The sequence below is a fragment of the Lolium perenne genome, chromosome 2 (genome assembly GCF_019359855.2).
Source record: "Lolium perenne isolate Kyuss_39 chromosome 2, Kyuss_2.0, whole genome shotgun sequence".
In the NCBI taxonomy this organism is placed as follows: Eukaryota; Viridiplantae; Streptophyta; class Magnoliopsida; order Poales; family Poaceae; genus Lolium; species Lolium perenne.
The window spans coordinates 276,500,885-276,518,418 of NC_067245.2; the positions used below are offsets into that span (position 1 = coordinate 276,500,885).

Genomic DNA, 17,534 nt, shown 5'->3' on the forward strand with positions numbered 1-17,534 from the left:
TATAACCTGTGTATCTTTGTTGTCTATAAACTGCATATGTATAGCAGGCAGCACAAAATCGTGTATAATACAAGCAAATTCTGTGGCGCACTAAGAACCAATTCTGTGGCGCACGCTTTTCTGTGGCGCACCTAAGAATAAGTGCGCCACAGAAACCTTAATTCTGTGGCGCATGGGCAGGTGCGCCACAGAAACCTTATTTTTGTGGCGACGTTTCTGTGGCGCACCTCCCATGCGCCACAGAATCCATTTTTGGTGCGCCACTGATGAGGCTTTTCCTACTAGTGAGCTCCAGATCCATGACGCAACAAAATCCATTCACAACTGCGACCGATGGGCGGGTGAGAACGTTGGGCTCGACCCAAAAAAATTCGGTCCAACCCACATCCAATAATCGGGCCGAACATGATTTGAAATCCTCCAATCTCCCGCGCTGTTCCAACCGGAAGAGCAGAGACATTGTGATCAACTTCGGCGATAAAATTACGATTCAGATCGTAGAAGCGCGAAATCGAGGATTCCCAAATCGCAATCCGAGGAGTACGGACGATGAATCCATCTCGAACAAATCGGAGAATAACCGCGCGCTCAAATAGCGGCGTCGATTCTCTAAGAACGGGAGAGGATTGATGCTGAGGGTGAAGATCGGAGGGGGTGGACGCCGATGGCGCTAGGTTGTAAGGCGGCGGAGCGAGGTTGCTAACGGGCGGCGCTAGGTTGCAGGGCGGCGGCGCGAGATTGCTAGCGGGCGGCGCTAAGTTGCTTGGTGGCGACGTCATCGTAAGTTCTCGATATCGCACCTGCACCTGCTGCTGATGCAGTTCATGCTTCACGGCCATCGATCCTGCCGGCACCTGCAACCTTTGCATCTCTTCCTGACACGGGGTGGTGTCGGCGGCGCGGAGGCGGAGGCCGAGGAAGAGGACGGAGTCGTGCTGCACGCCGTAGCCGGTGAGCGTGCGGCCATCGTCGTCGAGATGGCAGCCGGCGAAGAAGAGCCGCTGCATGGCCACCGGGACGGGCTCCAGGGCCATGACCATGCCCTTGGCCTGCGCCACCGTCGTCGTCGCGCCGTACACGTCCAGCGCCACCCGGTCCCCGCGCAGCGTCCGCACCATGATCCTCATTGCGCCTGATCGCACTCGGTTCACCGCGGCTCGATGGATCCCATTCTCATGTGAGGCTAAGTGGCCATATTATGATGATTAATAACATGAGCAATCTGTCCATTCCCAGCACTACACATAGTTGTGTAGATATAGGATTGAGTTGTACTTACTTTCTTTTTTGTACAAGAAAAAGTGGTGGTTCTAAATAATTTCGTACACGTCCAGGTCGAGGCGATCGCTACGTCGAGCCAGCCCAATAAGTTCAGTCAGAGAGTTTCAAACAAAGTGCTTCCAAGTTGTACTCCCTGGAAGTTTACATGCTGCACGAAGTTAGTTGTTGACTTCTTGTTTGACTCCCTGGCTCGTTGGAGGATTTTATTTCGAACATTCGAAATGATATTCTAAAGTTTCAAAAAACATATGAAAAGTAACGTGTATATATGTAATGATTTAACTCTTAAGTTTGCAATATCTCAACTCAAAATACGTTGTTAAGCCACCAGTCCGAATTCCAACAATTATCCCATTAACTGAAACTAGGGGCGCGTTTGGTAGCCTGCATCCCCCTTGGCTCGCATGGGAGGGAGCAATTTTCGGCCCGTTTGAATGTCTGGGCCGAGCCGCGTTGTCGCATGAACCGGTTCTCAAAGCAGTGTTGGGCCAGGCCCTGTAGAAACGCCCGGTTCGGCAGTTTCTAGCGATATAGGCAAATCTCCACGCCCGCTGATGCAAAAGGGAATTTTCGGCGCATGGGCAGAGACGAGAATGGAGATGGCGGGAGCTGCGGAGCGCATCGGCGAAAAGCGAAAAGGGGGCGGGAAGGATTCCGTCACCCCCCGCCGCGCCCCATGGCCTATTTCTACCCCCTCCTCCACCCCCCCTCCCCAATTTTGAGCTCCTCCTCCCGCCGGCAAGCAGGTAAAAGGCGCACGCATCTCCGGTCGGCGACGGTTGCAGCACGGCGGAGGTGGCGGCGGCGACTACATCTGGGCTACCTCCTGGTCCAGCGCATCTTCACCTCCGGCCATGACTGTAAGTCATCCTCTATCCCTGTACCCCGGAAATGTTTAGATCTAGGTTAGGAGTAGTCAGATCTTGTCTAGGGTTTGGTCTTGTAGCAGGGTTAGTTCGGATTGTGGTGAGCTATCATGATCTTGCTAGGATTCGACAGTTCCGGTTGCTACTGCCATGGTGTTGTCAAGGGTTTGGTCTTGTAGCAGGGGTTAGTCCAATGATCTGCTTGTGTGATTTAGGATGAACTTGTCTGGTTGCTACCGTTGCCATGACCTACTTGGTTGATTTAGGATGAACTTGTCCGGTTGCTAACGTTGCCATGAACTGCTTGTCTGATTTAGGATGTACATTTATGTGTGTAGGACTCCTTCTGCGATGACTTTAGCCAGGCGCTTGTCTGCATTGGGGATTCACAGATCCTTTCGCAAGTTCCCGATTCGCGGCCCACGTACGAGTCCAAGGTCACCCCTCTGCCCGTGTCTGACCTGGTGGCTCAGGTAGCGGCAGAGGTGGCTACTAGGTTGGCCACCACTAAGAAGAACAAGAACCGCATGGAAGTGGAGAAGGCTCTGAAGTCCGGGCAGGAAAGGAATGCCACCATGAAATGGCTTCCATTCATGTCCAACTTCGTGTTGGAGAAGATGTGTGGCTTGATCCTGAGCGGGGTGCGTACTAACAAAGGATTCAAGGAAGTCCATCTGAATTCCGTGGCTAAGGGCCTAGCTGAGCACCGTGGTGTCTCCGTCTGCTCCACTCAGGTGTACAACCACTTGAGGAAGTGGAGGCAGAGGTGGCTCACCATTACCAGGCTCCGCGATCTAAGTGGTGCTCAGTGGTGCGAGGACACCAAGTGCATTGTCCTTGAGGGTGAGCACTACTGCGGGCACGTCGCGGTGAGCACGTCAATAACTCAGTCCTCCTCACTAACTTTGTTGATCAACCACGAGCAGAACTAACATCATTGTCCCTTCGTAACGTAGGATCACCCAAAGGACGCGGAGTTCCTCAATGTGCCCATCGCCAACTACGACGAGATGCACATTATCTTCTCCTCCGGCCTCGCCACCGACAAGTACGCCATGGGATCCAGTGAGCCCATGGGCTCTGCTGACCCTGCACCTGAGGATGCTGATACCCAGGAGTCCGACACGGTGAACCTCGATGCTGACAAGCCCGCCGACGCGCCTGAGAAGCCGACCGTCGGCGAATGGAAGAGAGGTGCCTTCGCGGACGACGAGATGGTGGCCTTCACCAACATGACTGTTGTTGTAAAGGAGGTCGCACAGGCCATCAGGGCGAACAAGCCCACGGACATGCACACTGACCTCTACAATGCGGTCATGGACATGCTTGGCTTCACCGAGGATGATCTGATGGTCGCCCTTAGCCACCTCGTCGACCACAAGGCCCAGGGTTCCAGCTTCGTCGACATGATCGAGCCACACCGCGTCCTCTAGCTGAGGAACTACCTTTGCAGGTACCACGGCAAGGTGTAGTGGTGCCCTTGACGGTGTGGTTCAGGGAGGCATGCATGGAGATGGTGATGATGATGATGTTGTGATGATGTATATTCTGGCAGTAGCTAGGATGAAAACATTTGGCCCCTTTTTGTAAGTATGATGAGGTGGTATATACTAACCCCTCAGGTCATGGTGAACTTTGCGGTGTTCTGTTGAGACACCCACTTTTGTTGTGGTGGTAGGACGACACCACGGTAGTGTAGGATAAACTTGTGATTGAATTTTGGAATGATATGCATGCCCCTGTTAGTTTCAGATTTGCCGTCAACACTTGTCTTGTTCTATTGCTCATTTCTGCATTGCTTCATTGTTGTGATTGCTAACTTCCCAGCCGCCGCCGGAGAAAGTACATGCTCTACATGGAGCACCACCGGAGGTACGTCCCAGCCGGGTCAAAGATTACATCATCGCCTTCCTTATCGTGTTGATCGTGTTCTTCTAAGTGGTTTATGATCGTATGTAATATGCCATGGCATGGTAATCTCACCCTATTTAAATTGTGGTAAGTATATGAAACTGTGATTTGAGCAACCAAACAACTGATTCATGTTTTCCTCCGTGCAAGATGGGCTGGAAACGGGCAATCAAACGATGGGGCCTGAGTTCCTTCTCCGGCGCGCAAAAGACCGCACAGGCTACCAAACGACCGGCAAAAAGTGGTCCATGGCCCGTTCTCAACGCGCAATGCCTCCCATCTCGCTGCGCCAGGCATGCAGGAATTCAGCCCAGGCAACCAAACGCGCCCTAGCTGAATACTCCTGCGTGTAGAAAGCTGTGATGGGGTTTCGTTTGCTCTGCGGGCAGAGGTGAGGTGACTTGTGATGGGGTTTGCGACGCCGGCTGCCGGCTTGTTGGACCGTGGCAGCAGTCTTTACGGGCCGAATCCAGGTCTACCTGCCCTCAGCATCCACGATTTTAGCAAGAGGATATTACGATTTTCTTTTGGCGAATAAGAGGATATTACGATTGTTGTTCCTTGATTGGACCGTGCGGGATAACTCCACATGGTTAGGGGAATTTGAGAAGAGAGACAAGTAAGACCTTGTGATCATGCCGTGCTAAATGACACTTGACCCTCTGGTTCAACACAAACTCCTTCCTATTACCTCACATGGGCCATTGTAGGAGTTAACATCCTAATCACAAGACTGGAAAACTGCACAAAACATTTATCACGTGTGAATATAACATATAAAAGGTAAAATCAAATAATGCAAGTTCAAATGATTAGTGGAGTTACTCCTATTTGTACCACCTGAGGAGACCGTACCAGGTCGAAAGCAGAGTGGAAAGTGAGAGTAGTACCTTCTAAGCAAATGTTAGCATACGGACCACCTCACAGACCTTCCCTCTTGGTTACATCTGTATTTATTTATTCTTAGCAAATGCTAAGACCATGACATAGAGTCGGTAACATATTCTTCTTATGCAGTGTCACCAGAATAATATCCCTGTTAAAGAATGCTACCCAGAGTTAAATATGCATAAAATATAGCAAAAGTAGTAGTGTTAATAAATTTGTACATCCATCTGATAGGTAGAGATAAAATGCTTGCTACAGAAAAAAGTAGTATTGCTAGCTAGAGGTAAATAAATAGATCTATTTAACACATTTGTACACCCGCCTTGCATAAATATTTATTGGATCTGTCATATAACACAATAAAGTAAAGTATATTGGATATATGAATATAACACACAAGAATTTAAAAATATTTGTAAGTTTCAACAAAGTTACGAAAAATCTTGATGTACTTAGGGATGTATATGACAAGTGTGTAAAGTTCCCATATGAAAGACATTATACTCTCGGCTGCATGAAAATGACAAAAATGTGGGTTTAATTATAGCGGACAATACACATTTTGAAAACCCTCCAAACTGTCATAAGTTTGTCATTTTTGTATAGCACAGAGTATAATGAATTTCGTATTGAATCTTTACACAAATACATCCTTAACTACACCACAATTTGTTTTCAGAATTTTTCAAACTTGGAAATACCGTTTTCATGTTTTTAAAAGGAACTTGGTGTCGCTCAAACTCCAAATGGCGGGCCAAACAGGCCTCACATAAGCCTCTTCTCATACTATCATTGTGTGAACCTAACTGTTCCATGATGCACCCAATTATTTTTTTCCTTAGTTACAACATTTCATGTTATCTTGTTCATAACTTTCTGTATAATCTAGCAAGTGCAGCTAAAGACATGACTTGTTTGATAAGTACCATGTTATAGGAAAGTCCTATTGATTGTTGCTTTATTGACACCGCAAGAAAAAATGGTGGCTAGCCCGTTACTTCGGCATGTCACATAAAAAAACATGTACTAAGGGGATTGAGTGCATTGGTGATGTACAAAGTTATATTTGCATTTCAGCATCTCTTGTCCATTCAAGGTTATCTGAAAGAGAATTAAGTACTTTCTAGTCTTAAATATCAGAACATGATTAAAGAATCAGATCGTGGATATCTTCTCAAAATGTTTTTCTTTTGAATCTTACCTCATGTAGCAAAGGAGTTCCCATCTAATGACTATTTTAATCAATGGTGGATAGGAACTACTCCATTGGATCTCTTTTAATTGATTCGGCTCTTTCCCAAGAGTTATAAAACCGACACAATCCGCTTTTATGCTAAGTCGTAATATTTTGGATGGGGTGGTCATTCTTCATGAAACGATTCATGAGTTGCACACTAAGAAATTGGATGGGGTGTTGTTTAAAATTGACTTCGAAAAAGCATATGATAAAGTGAAATGGCCCTTTTTGCAACAAACATTGAGAATGAAAGGTTTTGCACCGGAGTGGAGTCGAATAGTTCAGCAGTTTGTTCAAGGAGGGAGGGGTGGACTAACGAGCTGCTCAGATCGTTAAGGCTCGGCTCATTAAGCTCGTGATCGTTAGGGCTCGGATCGTTACGCTCGTTAAGAATAACGAGCTGAAATCATTATTGGGCTCGACTCATTATGTTCTTGCGAGCGCTCGCGAGCAGCTCGTTAAGGATTGTTAAGGAGGCAATGCAAAATAAACATGTGTGCATTCCGTGGTGAGGAAGAGAGGAAGCATAGGTTTTTAGATCTTAATGTAGGAGTTTCAAGCATAGTTAAAGAACACTATTTTGCTTGGCCCCTTCCTGCCAAATATTTGAGAAAACTAAAGTGACTCGTAGCCAAAACTGGTGAAGCCTAGCTTGTTACCGATCTTAACGAGTAGCTCACGAACATAGTCGGCTCGATTGTTTAGCTCGTTAACCTTAACGAGCAAAAACTGATGCTCAGCTCGGGTCGTTAACAAAACGAGCCGAGCTCAAACGAGTCGAGTAAACGAACACTCATTTAACTCACCGAACTTCGAGCATTTTGTCCAGCCCTAGGAGTGTAGGTGTCAAGGTAAATGATGATATTGGTCATTATTTTCAAACAAAAAAGGGACTAAGACAAGGGGATCCGTTGTCTCCGATGCTTTTTAATATTGTAGTAGATATGCTTGTCATTTTGATTGAGTGTGCTAAACAAGATGGTCAAGTAGGAGGACTTATCCCGCATCTTATTGAGGGTGGTATCTCTATCTTACAATATGCGGACGATACGATCCTTTTTCTAGAGAATGATCTACAAAAGGCGGTTTATATGAAATTTATTTTATGTCTGTTTGAAGAACTCTCGGGCCTTAAAATTAATTTCCATAAGAGTGAGATCTTTTGTTTTGGAAAGGCCAAGGATGAGGAAGACCAATATAGACAGATCTTTGGATGTGATGTTGGGTCACTTCCCTTTAGATACTTGGGTATTCCAATTCATATCGAAAGCTTCGGAATTATGATTGGTATCCGGTGGAAACCCGATTTGAAAGCAAGTTGGGATGCTGGAAAGGAAAATTATAATCCTATGGTGATAGGTTAGTCCTTTTCATTCAGTTTTAACTAGTCTACCAATGTTTATGTTGTCTTTCCTACAGATACCTGTTGGGGTAAGAAAACGACTGGATTTTTATAGATCTAGATTCTTTTGGCAGTCGGATGAACAAAAAAAGAAATATAGACTAAAAAAATGGAATATTGTCTGTCGACCTAAAGATCAAGGGTTCTAGATATTGAGGTTCTCGACATAGAATAGGTGTTTATTAAGTAAATGACTTTTTAAACTTCTTAATGAAGAGGGGGGTGGCAAGAGTTGCTACATGCCAAATACTTAAGACAGAAAACTCTATCTGAGGTTCAGGCTAAGCCTACTGATTCTCCCTTTTGGAAGGGGGTGATTGGGGCTAAGGATGATTTCATATCTAGAGGGTTTTTCAAAGTAGGAAATGGCTTAAATACACGATTTTGGGAAGATATTTGGTTAGAAAAAATTTCTTTAGCACATCAATATCCGACTTTATATAATACTAGCAAAGTGGCCCTCGCAAATGCGAGGAAACATCTTTATTTTTGTTAGAGAGATGACAGTTCTCTCTAATGTGTCAAAATTATCCTAGAAATATACTTACTGATTTTTTAGGCTCACATATTTATATCCACAATTCCTACTAAATCAATATCACCTATGTAGAAAATATCTTTTGCCTTTATTTGATGAGCAGGTTTTAGGCCATTTCGAAATATAGTTGATTGATCTAATGTGTCATTTTCATACGAAATTTAATTTTCAAAAATATATCAGATTGTGAGCTGGTTGGTAGTTTTTGTATGATGCCATGCGCTATGTTTATACTACTTGAGCAATGGCCGGTTTTAATACACAGAATGGTTTCAGTTTGGCTGATACGCCATGAATATATGCTACATTTAATGCTCTAAACATATGCGTTTCTCAGTTTTCATGCATGGTTTTGTCACGCCCTATTCTAACTGCGTATAAGAGCATCTCCACCGACGGCCCCCAAATAGTCGCCGGCAGAGGCACCGGCACTTCCGTATAGGGACGATGGCACTGCATCATCTATGGGAGTTGTTCCCACACCGACGTCCCCAAACTGGCGGCCCCGATGAGAGGTTTTACATAAACTAAATATTTATACTTGTAGTTTCATTTTAATGTCATTCAGGATCAAGGAATGAATAATATTTTCGGCCAAATCCGAGTAAAACATTATTGACTCCTCGACCCAGGATGACATGTGAAACCTGCTTCGTCTCTAGCCGAAAGAAGTCCAAATAACCCCCCCTAACTATCAAGTTTGGGATGCTAAACCCTCTTAAGTTTGAACTGGAGCATTTAACCCCCCTAAGTATTGCATACCGGGTAATTGACCCCCTCCACCCATCGAAAGCAGTATTGGCCAGTGGTTTAGGTGACGTGGACAGTAGTTTACCACAGCTAGGATGAAAATATGGTTCAGCCGAGTCCAAATCCCCATCCGCTTTCTCTCCCTCGCAGCTGACGCCGCTGCTCTCGCCCGCCGCCCACTCAGTGCAAAGACCTGCTCGCCGCCAGCTCCCACTGTCGGCCGAAGCCGCGGCCCGCCCGCCGCTGACACCCTCGGCCTCGCCTCCCTTCTCACCGGAGAAGACCCGGCGCCACTCGTACTCCCACCGCTGCGTGCAACCGTTGCCGGAGTGCCCGCCACCGCATACTCCTAGTCCTACTGGCCTCTGCCAGGTATCCTCCGCCGGTGTTCCCTCCACCACCCCGGTCTTCCTCTGCAGTGGCCGTGGACATCATGAGAGCCAGCGTCATGTGTTGTACCTTATCAATGCCTGAATATTTGTTCTTGTTCTGTAACTACGCATGCACTAGAGCATGGCTGATGGATTGAGGATGCAGGCAAGCTCCTGTATGTCAATGAAGAATTACCCTCATGTGTCTACTGTCTAGCTACTGATTGTTGTGCTATTAGCCTATTACAGTGGTTGACAAGATAGACTCCCGCGCAAGCTCCCGCCTCCCATCCGATACTCCTTCACCTTGGGGGCTCCGCCAATACCTCGCTCCAGGATATCCTCCGCAGATTGGCACCGGCGGCAGTCTCCACCGCCACTTTTAGGTGGTCTCACGCAAGCTAAATCTGTAGAATTGATAGAGGGAGTCCATGGAGATGAAGGAGAACAAACTTCAGTCAGCTGCAACTCTGCATAGTCCGCCGCGCTGTTGCAGCTCCCGCTGCTGCCCTGAACGACGGCCCGCTGCTGCTCAGGGGGCTGTGGTGCGGCATGGGCACCTTCGTGGTGGTGTCCACGGAGTGGGAGAGGACTACTTGGATGTCCTTTAAGGCTTTGACGTTTGCGGCCGACGCAGAAGGATAGGAAGCATAGCATAGAGGTGGACGGGGGCGGCTGGCCTCCGCTGTCGCCGCGGCGCGAGGCGAGGAAAAGCAGAGCAGAGCCATGCCACGCTGGAATAGCTGCCGCATGTCCACGTCACCAAAACCGCCTGCAATACTGCTAAAACCACCGTCGGGGGGCTTGTTGTCCGGTTTTGCAAACATATGGGGGTTATGTGTTCCAGTTTAAACATAGGGGGGGTTAGCGCGAAAACTCCAAAGTAAGCTCGAGCTTGGGTGAGCCTTTTATCTATTCCCAATCAAGCCATCCGTTTCCTTACCTGACGTCATAACTCGTTGTGTATAATTAGTAGTTATCTCAGAGAGCAATACAGAGCCTGGTCTTCCCAACCACCTCAGAAATATGCATGGTAGCCATGTGAACCGAAAAGTTGTCAGTAGGTGTACTTGCGTGCAGTTGGATGGTGAGATACTGAGAGGTCGATCCTGTTTCCTGTACCACGCGGTTCCTTGGTGGTGGGAGGCCGATCCTGCACGAAGACCTGACCTGGTGAGGCCAGACCCGCCATTTCTGATGAAGCTCACTAATGCAAAATCCTTCCTACAACTGAAGCTCACAAATTATCATATAACTACTAGATCTTTGTTAAGCTCAAACTGTTTAGAACAGCTATATAAAATTCCTAAAGAAAAGAATAGACTGCACACCAGCTTAATGTCTCGAATTACGGAAATGCTAACAACGCAAATAAATTTCATATATTTTCCGGTGGTAAGATAGTATGACAGCATACGCTGACGTTTCATCAATGCTTCCATTTAAAAAATTGCATGATACATCTGATTTTCCAAAAAAAAATCTTACATACTCTTGGATGAGGCAAAGTTCATCATTAATGAACTTTGTAGAAAACATCTACCCCCACTAATTAATCAATGGGATACCAATATATTAATCAGTAGCTCATCCCTAATTCAATGTTAGTGGCATCTTGCTGCACCACCATCATCCGCCATGCTTGGTAAAACTCTTTCTGCACCTGGCAATCCCGCTCGCTGGAGCAAATAGAAACAGCAAGAAAAAAAACCAACATCCTGAAAAGAAATACAGAAACAGTACATGCATGAAAAGTAGTTATACGGCATTCTAACCATGCACAAAATTATACGAGTGTATGCTCCATTGCAGGCCTTTGCCAAACAGGAAATTAAGAACATATCATAGAATCTTTATCATACTGCTCTGTAGAACTTTAATCTGTGACAATTTCTGCCTATCTTAATGCCATGACTGATGGAAACAGTGGAATGTGCATGATTTTTTTATCACGAAAAGGGTCTAGATATGATTTTTCTTGGTTGCTTATTTGTGATCTCTCCTTCCTCATAAAATAGTACTAACGAGAATGGTCCAGATTAATAAACATGCTTGTTCATATGTCCTTCCTAAAGTTTGCCGGTTCATATTTCTTAGCATGTAAAAATTACCCGATTATGAGAATTTTGGAAGGCCCAGGAACTACTCTTCGTGAGTTGTGCTAGTACATTAAGTGCAGGGGATTTCTATAAAATGTGCATTAGTGATTAGTGGTGGAATGAAGAATCTAATCTGGCCGTTGGTACATGATCCATTAATAGGAGAATTTTTCAGTTTTTCAGAACTTGGTCATGCTTTCACCTGATATGTCCCCAGCTAAAGGCCTACATGGCATGCTACAGATTAAAGAACAGAATACATGTATATTAAGATAGAAATTCATCCCTGACCAAGCAGATTATTCAATTCATAGAAGTGTTAACCTCCAACAATTCTATTTCTGCATTATGTTTATCCTTCACTTAAAACCCTTGTCTGATTGTATTTATTGACTAAGAAAGCACATACCATCATTTTCAGCATCAAAAGCTTCTTCTTCAACACTTTTAGCTGATGCTACTCCACTTTTGTCAGGCAAACTCTCATCAAATGGCTCCAGGAGTGTTGCCACTCGTTTTAAAGTTTGTGTTTCCTGCCTGAGATATTTATTTGATCTGCTGATCGGATAACTAGTTCCTTGCTTGGAAGCCTTCGTGAAGGCACTTTTTACAGCTGGTTGAATATCATCCATAGGACTTGGATAACCCTGCAAAACAAAAACATATTCAGGAGCCCCATGAAAAGAAATGGTGGCAATGCCAATTATATTCAAACAATTTTACTGAACTAAGTCATTATCCTGCATGGATGCCTGCGATGAAATTGATTTGAGCACTGAACAGAGTGGTAGTGGTAAGAGATCTGAAATGAACAACAATGCACCAAAGGAAATTTGATGAATATGCCCGAGGAACCAATATTTGGCTCTTGGCTGGTCGCCGGACAAAAAAAAATCAATGGCCCGTATATTTTCCTAGCAGGTGATACTACAGTCCCTATCATTTTATTGTGGTTCCCTGTGATAAATTAAGCAACGACAGGTCAAGAAATAACCAACATGTTTTTACTTTTAAATGTTCATTGATTGATATTGATAATTCAACAAGCAATGTACATAAGTAGCATATATACTTTTACCAGTGAAGAACACGGTTTATGGTGGTTCCAGTGTAGGTACAGTCTTTACTATCAATCCATGAACTTAACGAATAGGATTCAGCAGGCTGGTTTTGGACTAACACACCACATGAAACGCTGGGTTGTAGTTCTCCTTTCATCCAAAGTATCAATGTCAAATGATGTATTCTCTGCAGATAATAACATGAAGTGTGCCTGGCTAGTCAAATCAGCAGGACTTCTTACTTCAGGAGTTTGTCAAGTTTAGTCGCTAATGCTAACTTATTTCAACTCAATGACAACCACAAAGATCAAATAAGAATTAATTTTTAGCGAACCTAGAAAAGATAGCTGGGGTTCACGGAACGTCTTTGTTTCTCTTTTTCATTAAAAATCTCAGAGCATGTAGAGTAACCATGGCGCCGAAGGCTGAGTGCATGACACATATATACACGGAACCTTCGCCCAGAAGTCGCAATGGTCACGCAGATCGAGGTCTCACACACACAATTCAAAGTTTCTAACAGAGCGATCGGTCTGGACCAATGCTCCTAGGTACCATGTACATCACCATTTCCTCTAATTGGGTAGTCGCGCAAAGTTTGTTCCTGCGCACTCAAGCGTGAAAATTCAATGCCCATTGCCCTCTCAGGGGGTGGCTTCCCTACCCGGTGCCTGTAAGTTAGAACTTAGAACCAAAAGTCCAGTTAATATGGAGTTCAAAAAGATGACCAAAAGGATTGTGCAGCACATGGCTAGGAAGTGTTATCTTATGGAAAATATTACACTTTTATTTAAAAAATTGACTCTAAGCAGTGCATCCTCTAGTCCCATCAGCCCACCATTCGAAAAGTCAGGTGATTAAAACTACCTGGTTCTGTTTTTGAGCTCTGCAATTTGTTATCTTTTCAACAGAGGGTAATACAAGCATTTTATCTACGTAAGAGCAAGACATTAAAATTATACATAATCTGCATACGAGTCAAGCCTGGTACATCAAGTGTAACAACTATTTTTCTCTTCGTCTAACCACTGATGCAAAGTGTCATTGCTATAGTGGCATCACCCAACTTACGAACAAGCAAGATGCAGACCACAATTTGCACCAAACAGGGAACGTAAAAATGTATCTTTCTACCAATTTGCATCCGTAACCTAGATGCTAAGAGAGATTTTCCTCATATGTTCAGGTCAAAGGGGGGCTGAAAACATCTGTCCCAGTCGCCTGCATAACTTAGATTAGGAACAGTACCTTCGTTTTCCATCAAGAGATGACAGCCGTTTCCCCCATTTCGCCTCCATTGACGGATCTATCTGCATCAAGCAACTTGTCGGGGACGCCTCTGCAGGTAGCCTGTGTGCCCGAGCCTTTTGATTCAGCGCTGTGGCTATCTCCGGCACCATGGTTGAACACCCAACGACTGCCTCTACCTCCTCCCCGCCGCTGCATATTTCCGCCAGACGTTTCAAACTACGAACAGGGAACTACCCTGAATCAATGCGACCCAACGGTGCACAAATCAAAGAAGGGGAGACAACAGAGTCGCATGTATACCTTGGCACAAGATCTCCGAAGAACTCGGTGCCCGTGAGCTTTGCAGAGGGAGAATTTGCTCAATTCTTCGCCGGGCGCTTGGCCTCGCTCCAGCGTGGAAGGAGCGCCGCCGCAGACGAAATCACCTCGCTATCTCCGTCGAGCTCAAAGAGATTGGGGAATGACGCTGGCAGTAGGATTTTGGTACAGGATGATTGAATACATGATGGGCCTGACCAATCGGGGGTACAAGCTGTTCCAGGCTGCAACCTGCACCAGGTGACCCGATGCAATTTATGTCGAGCTCGCTCACAGCTACCCAAATTCAATTCGTATACACTGTCCGTACGGTTCGTTCCATCCGAGTACTCCATCGTATTGTGAATTTTAACGAAATCACCCATGTTTCATTTATTGCTCCTGCATGCTGTCAACACCATCGATGCCGTATCCTGATAAACGGATCACCCCAGCCCGGGCGCTATTCGTCCGCTCTCGGGGTTAGCGTCCTAGAACCAATAGTTAGGGGGTTATCTGGACTTCTTTCGTCTCTAGCCTACTACCTACTGACCACCCGACTCTGTGGAGGTGGATGATCGCCCGCTGCTCTCTTCGATGCTCTCTCCCTTGGTCTCTCCGCTGCTCCTCCATCGTCGATCCCCCGCTGCTCTCTCCGCCACGAACGTCAAGTAGGCGGCTCTATCCACGGCCACCGCCTCCTGACGCAGCTGCTGCTCCAACTCCTCCCGCCGCCGACGGTGATCCAACTCCTGGCTCTGTAGCTAGAGCTGCATCTCCGCCAAATGCCGCCGTTCGTAGACTTCATCCTGATGCTGCGTCTCCTCCTGCATCAACTGCCGCAGCACAAGGTCCTCTCACCCCTGCTGCTGGCGCGCCTCCCACCGGCGCTGGCTCACCGCCTCCCGCCGCTGCCTCGCCTCCTCGCGCTCCAGCCGCTCCGCCTCCTCCCGCAGCCGCCACTCCGCCTCCTGGCCCTGCCGCTCGTCTGCGACATAGGCATCTACAGTCGCCGCTAGCGCCGCCTCCTCCCACACCTTGTACTTTGAGAGCTGCGGGTCCGCCTGCACGACTTCTACGGCCGCCTCTAGCGTCGTCTCGTCCCACGAATCGAACATTGTGCTATTTTCTAGGGTTTTGCACCAATGAGGCGATGGAGGAAGGATAATATAGACCGCTGGCGAGGCGAGAAACCTCCCGCGCGGTGTCGTGGCGAGAGAATTTCCCACGCGGCGCCTTGGCGGGAGAGTTTCCGGCCTAGCATCGTGGCAGTAAAATATCCCGCGCGGCGCCATGGCGTCACTGATAGGCGGCTCCCACGCCCAAAATTTTCCATCTCGTGAGGCGCCGGCGCGCCCGATTCGCGCCCTTGGCCAAGGGGCCAGCACGGGGTTGCCGGTGCTTTTATTGGGCTCGGAAAAGCATCGGCGCAGTTTGGAACGGGCCAGTGTGAGCCCATTTTTCCTCCCGGCCCTCAAATCGCTGTTGGGGCCGCTATGGGGTGCGCCAGCAAAGATGCTTAAAAAATAGTAAAAATAGAGCTGACATAACTAAACGTATAGCAGGACTTCTTTGCTTTGTGCTATCAAGCCAACGTAAGGCCGGTAACCGGGACTTTTTCATTTTAGCATAATCGGGTTTCTTTTGGGTTCTATCAGCGAAATGCTGTGATAGTTGATCGTGATTGTTCTGTTTCCGAGTCATATTACATATTTTAAATCTCCGTGCATATGTGCTATAAATGTCGTTTTATACATTAAAATCATTTGTTTATATTCCTTTTGCACTTCCGTTGTCGCTGGGAAGCTAGAAATTTCAACCGTCCAGATCAAGGACTCCTTGGTCGTGCACAAACAGGAAACCTGCCAATCAATCTAGCAGAAGCCAGACCAATCACGACTCTTGTGCATTAGCGAAAGGCTAAGTTTTTTTACTTTAAGCTAAAGAGATCTGTTCAAACTTCCTATCTTTTTTTTTTGGTAAAACGCCTTGTATCCTAGCACGTACCCATCTAGTTTATTTTTATGTACGGCAAGGGCAGGGCTAAATATTGCATATATTTTAAATCACCACACATACGTGTCAAAAGTATTATGGTGTACACCTATATTATTATACGTAACACTTGTTATCTTTTAATCTCAAACGTTAATATTAAAATCATCGGTTTACATTTTTCTAGCATATGTGGATATGTGGATTAACCTGATGCCTCGAAATACATCCTTATTTTGCTTTTAGTATATAATAGAATAGATTGTACAACATAAAAACGTAACTGTGGCTCATGTGTTGGCTCAATCCCCTCTGAATATTAGTTTCAGATGGGTTTTGAATGGCAACAAATGGACTGTTTGGTTACAATTATGTTGCAAATTAATGAGTGTAAATTTAAATGAAGACAATGATGTCTTTGTATAGAATCTCACGCCAAATGGTTTGTTCACAGTCAAGTCTATGTATGAGGATTTATTGAATGCCCATACCCCTTATTTGAGAAAGTATCTCTGAAAAGTCAAAGTACCCCTGAAGATAAAGATTTTCATGTGGTTTCTAAGTAATAAGGTTTTGTTAACCAAAGATAACCTTATGAAACGACATTGGAATTGGTGCACAAAATGTATTTTTTTTGTGGCGCAGAAGAAACTATTCAACACCTTTTCTTTGAATGTCCGTTAGCTAAACTTTTGTGGCGACTAGTTAATTTCACTTTTGATCTTCCACCGCCAACCAACACTACCAATATGTTTGGTAATTGGTTGAATGGCGTTGATAGGCAATCTAAGGCGTTCATCCATATTGGGGTCTCTGCCTTATGTTGGTCTATATGGAGGGTCAGAAACGATATCATATTTAACAAAAAAATCTTATCATTTTTTGCAGGTTATCCATATGGTGTCGCATTTGGTTCAGCTCTGGGCTATTCTGTCGTCGGAGGGACAGAGGGATGCTATGGCTTCTGGATACACACGGCTCCAGATGGTCGCTCAGGATATTTGGTCCCAGGCTCGTTGGCGGCATTTTAGGAGACTACTTTGATGTGTTTTCAGAGTAGTTCTGGCATATTTCGCTGGTTGATTTTTGTATCAATCTTTGGCGATGGTTGAGTTGTAAGACTTTGATACTGTTGGAATTTTTAAATAAAAGGCCGTATGCATCATCATGATGCAGAAGCCAGGGTGTCATCCCCATTTCGAAAAAAACGTAAAGGGATGCATGTGCATTTCATAAATTTAATTCACTCATGTGTCTCTTCGCCGACTTTCTCAGTCATCATCAATGGACAACCTTTTGTAAGATTTCGCGGCAACAGAGGTATAAGGCAGGGTTGTCCTCTGTCTCTCTACTTATTTGTCCTCGCTATTAATGAATTGTCCATTACACTCTAAGAAGCTATGTCGGCTAACTCTCTTGCATGAATAACCTTAGGTCCAAACTGTTCATAGTTTCACTCTCTTTTTGCAGATGATGTTTTGATATGTGGGCAAGCAATGGTGCAGGAAGCAACTCAAATGAAAATCATCCTCCAGACATTCTGTTCAGCATCAGGACAAACACCTAATTGGTCAAAATCTGGAATTA

The 17,534-nt window shown here is 45.6% G+C and overlaps 1 protein-coding gene across 1 annotated transcript; it reads right to left on the reverse strand.

The window, feature by feature from the left end:
• Positions 1–1,208, reverse strand: LOC127329479 (uncharacterized). Its single transcript, XM_071825192.1, has one exon. It carries the CDS (start codon positions 1,125–1,127, stop codon positions 282–284), a length of 846 nt encoding a protein of 281 aa, XP_071681293.1. The 5' UTR covers positions 1,128–1,208; the 3' UTR covers positions 1–281.
• Between the last annotated feature and the right edge of the window lie 16,326 nt (positions 1,209–17,534).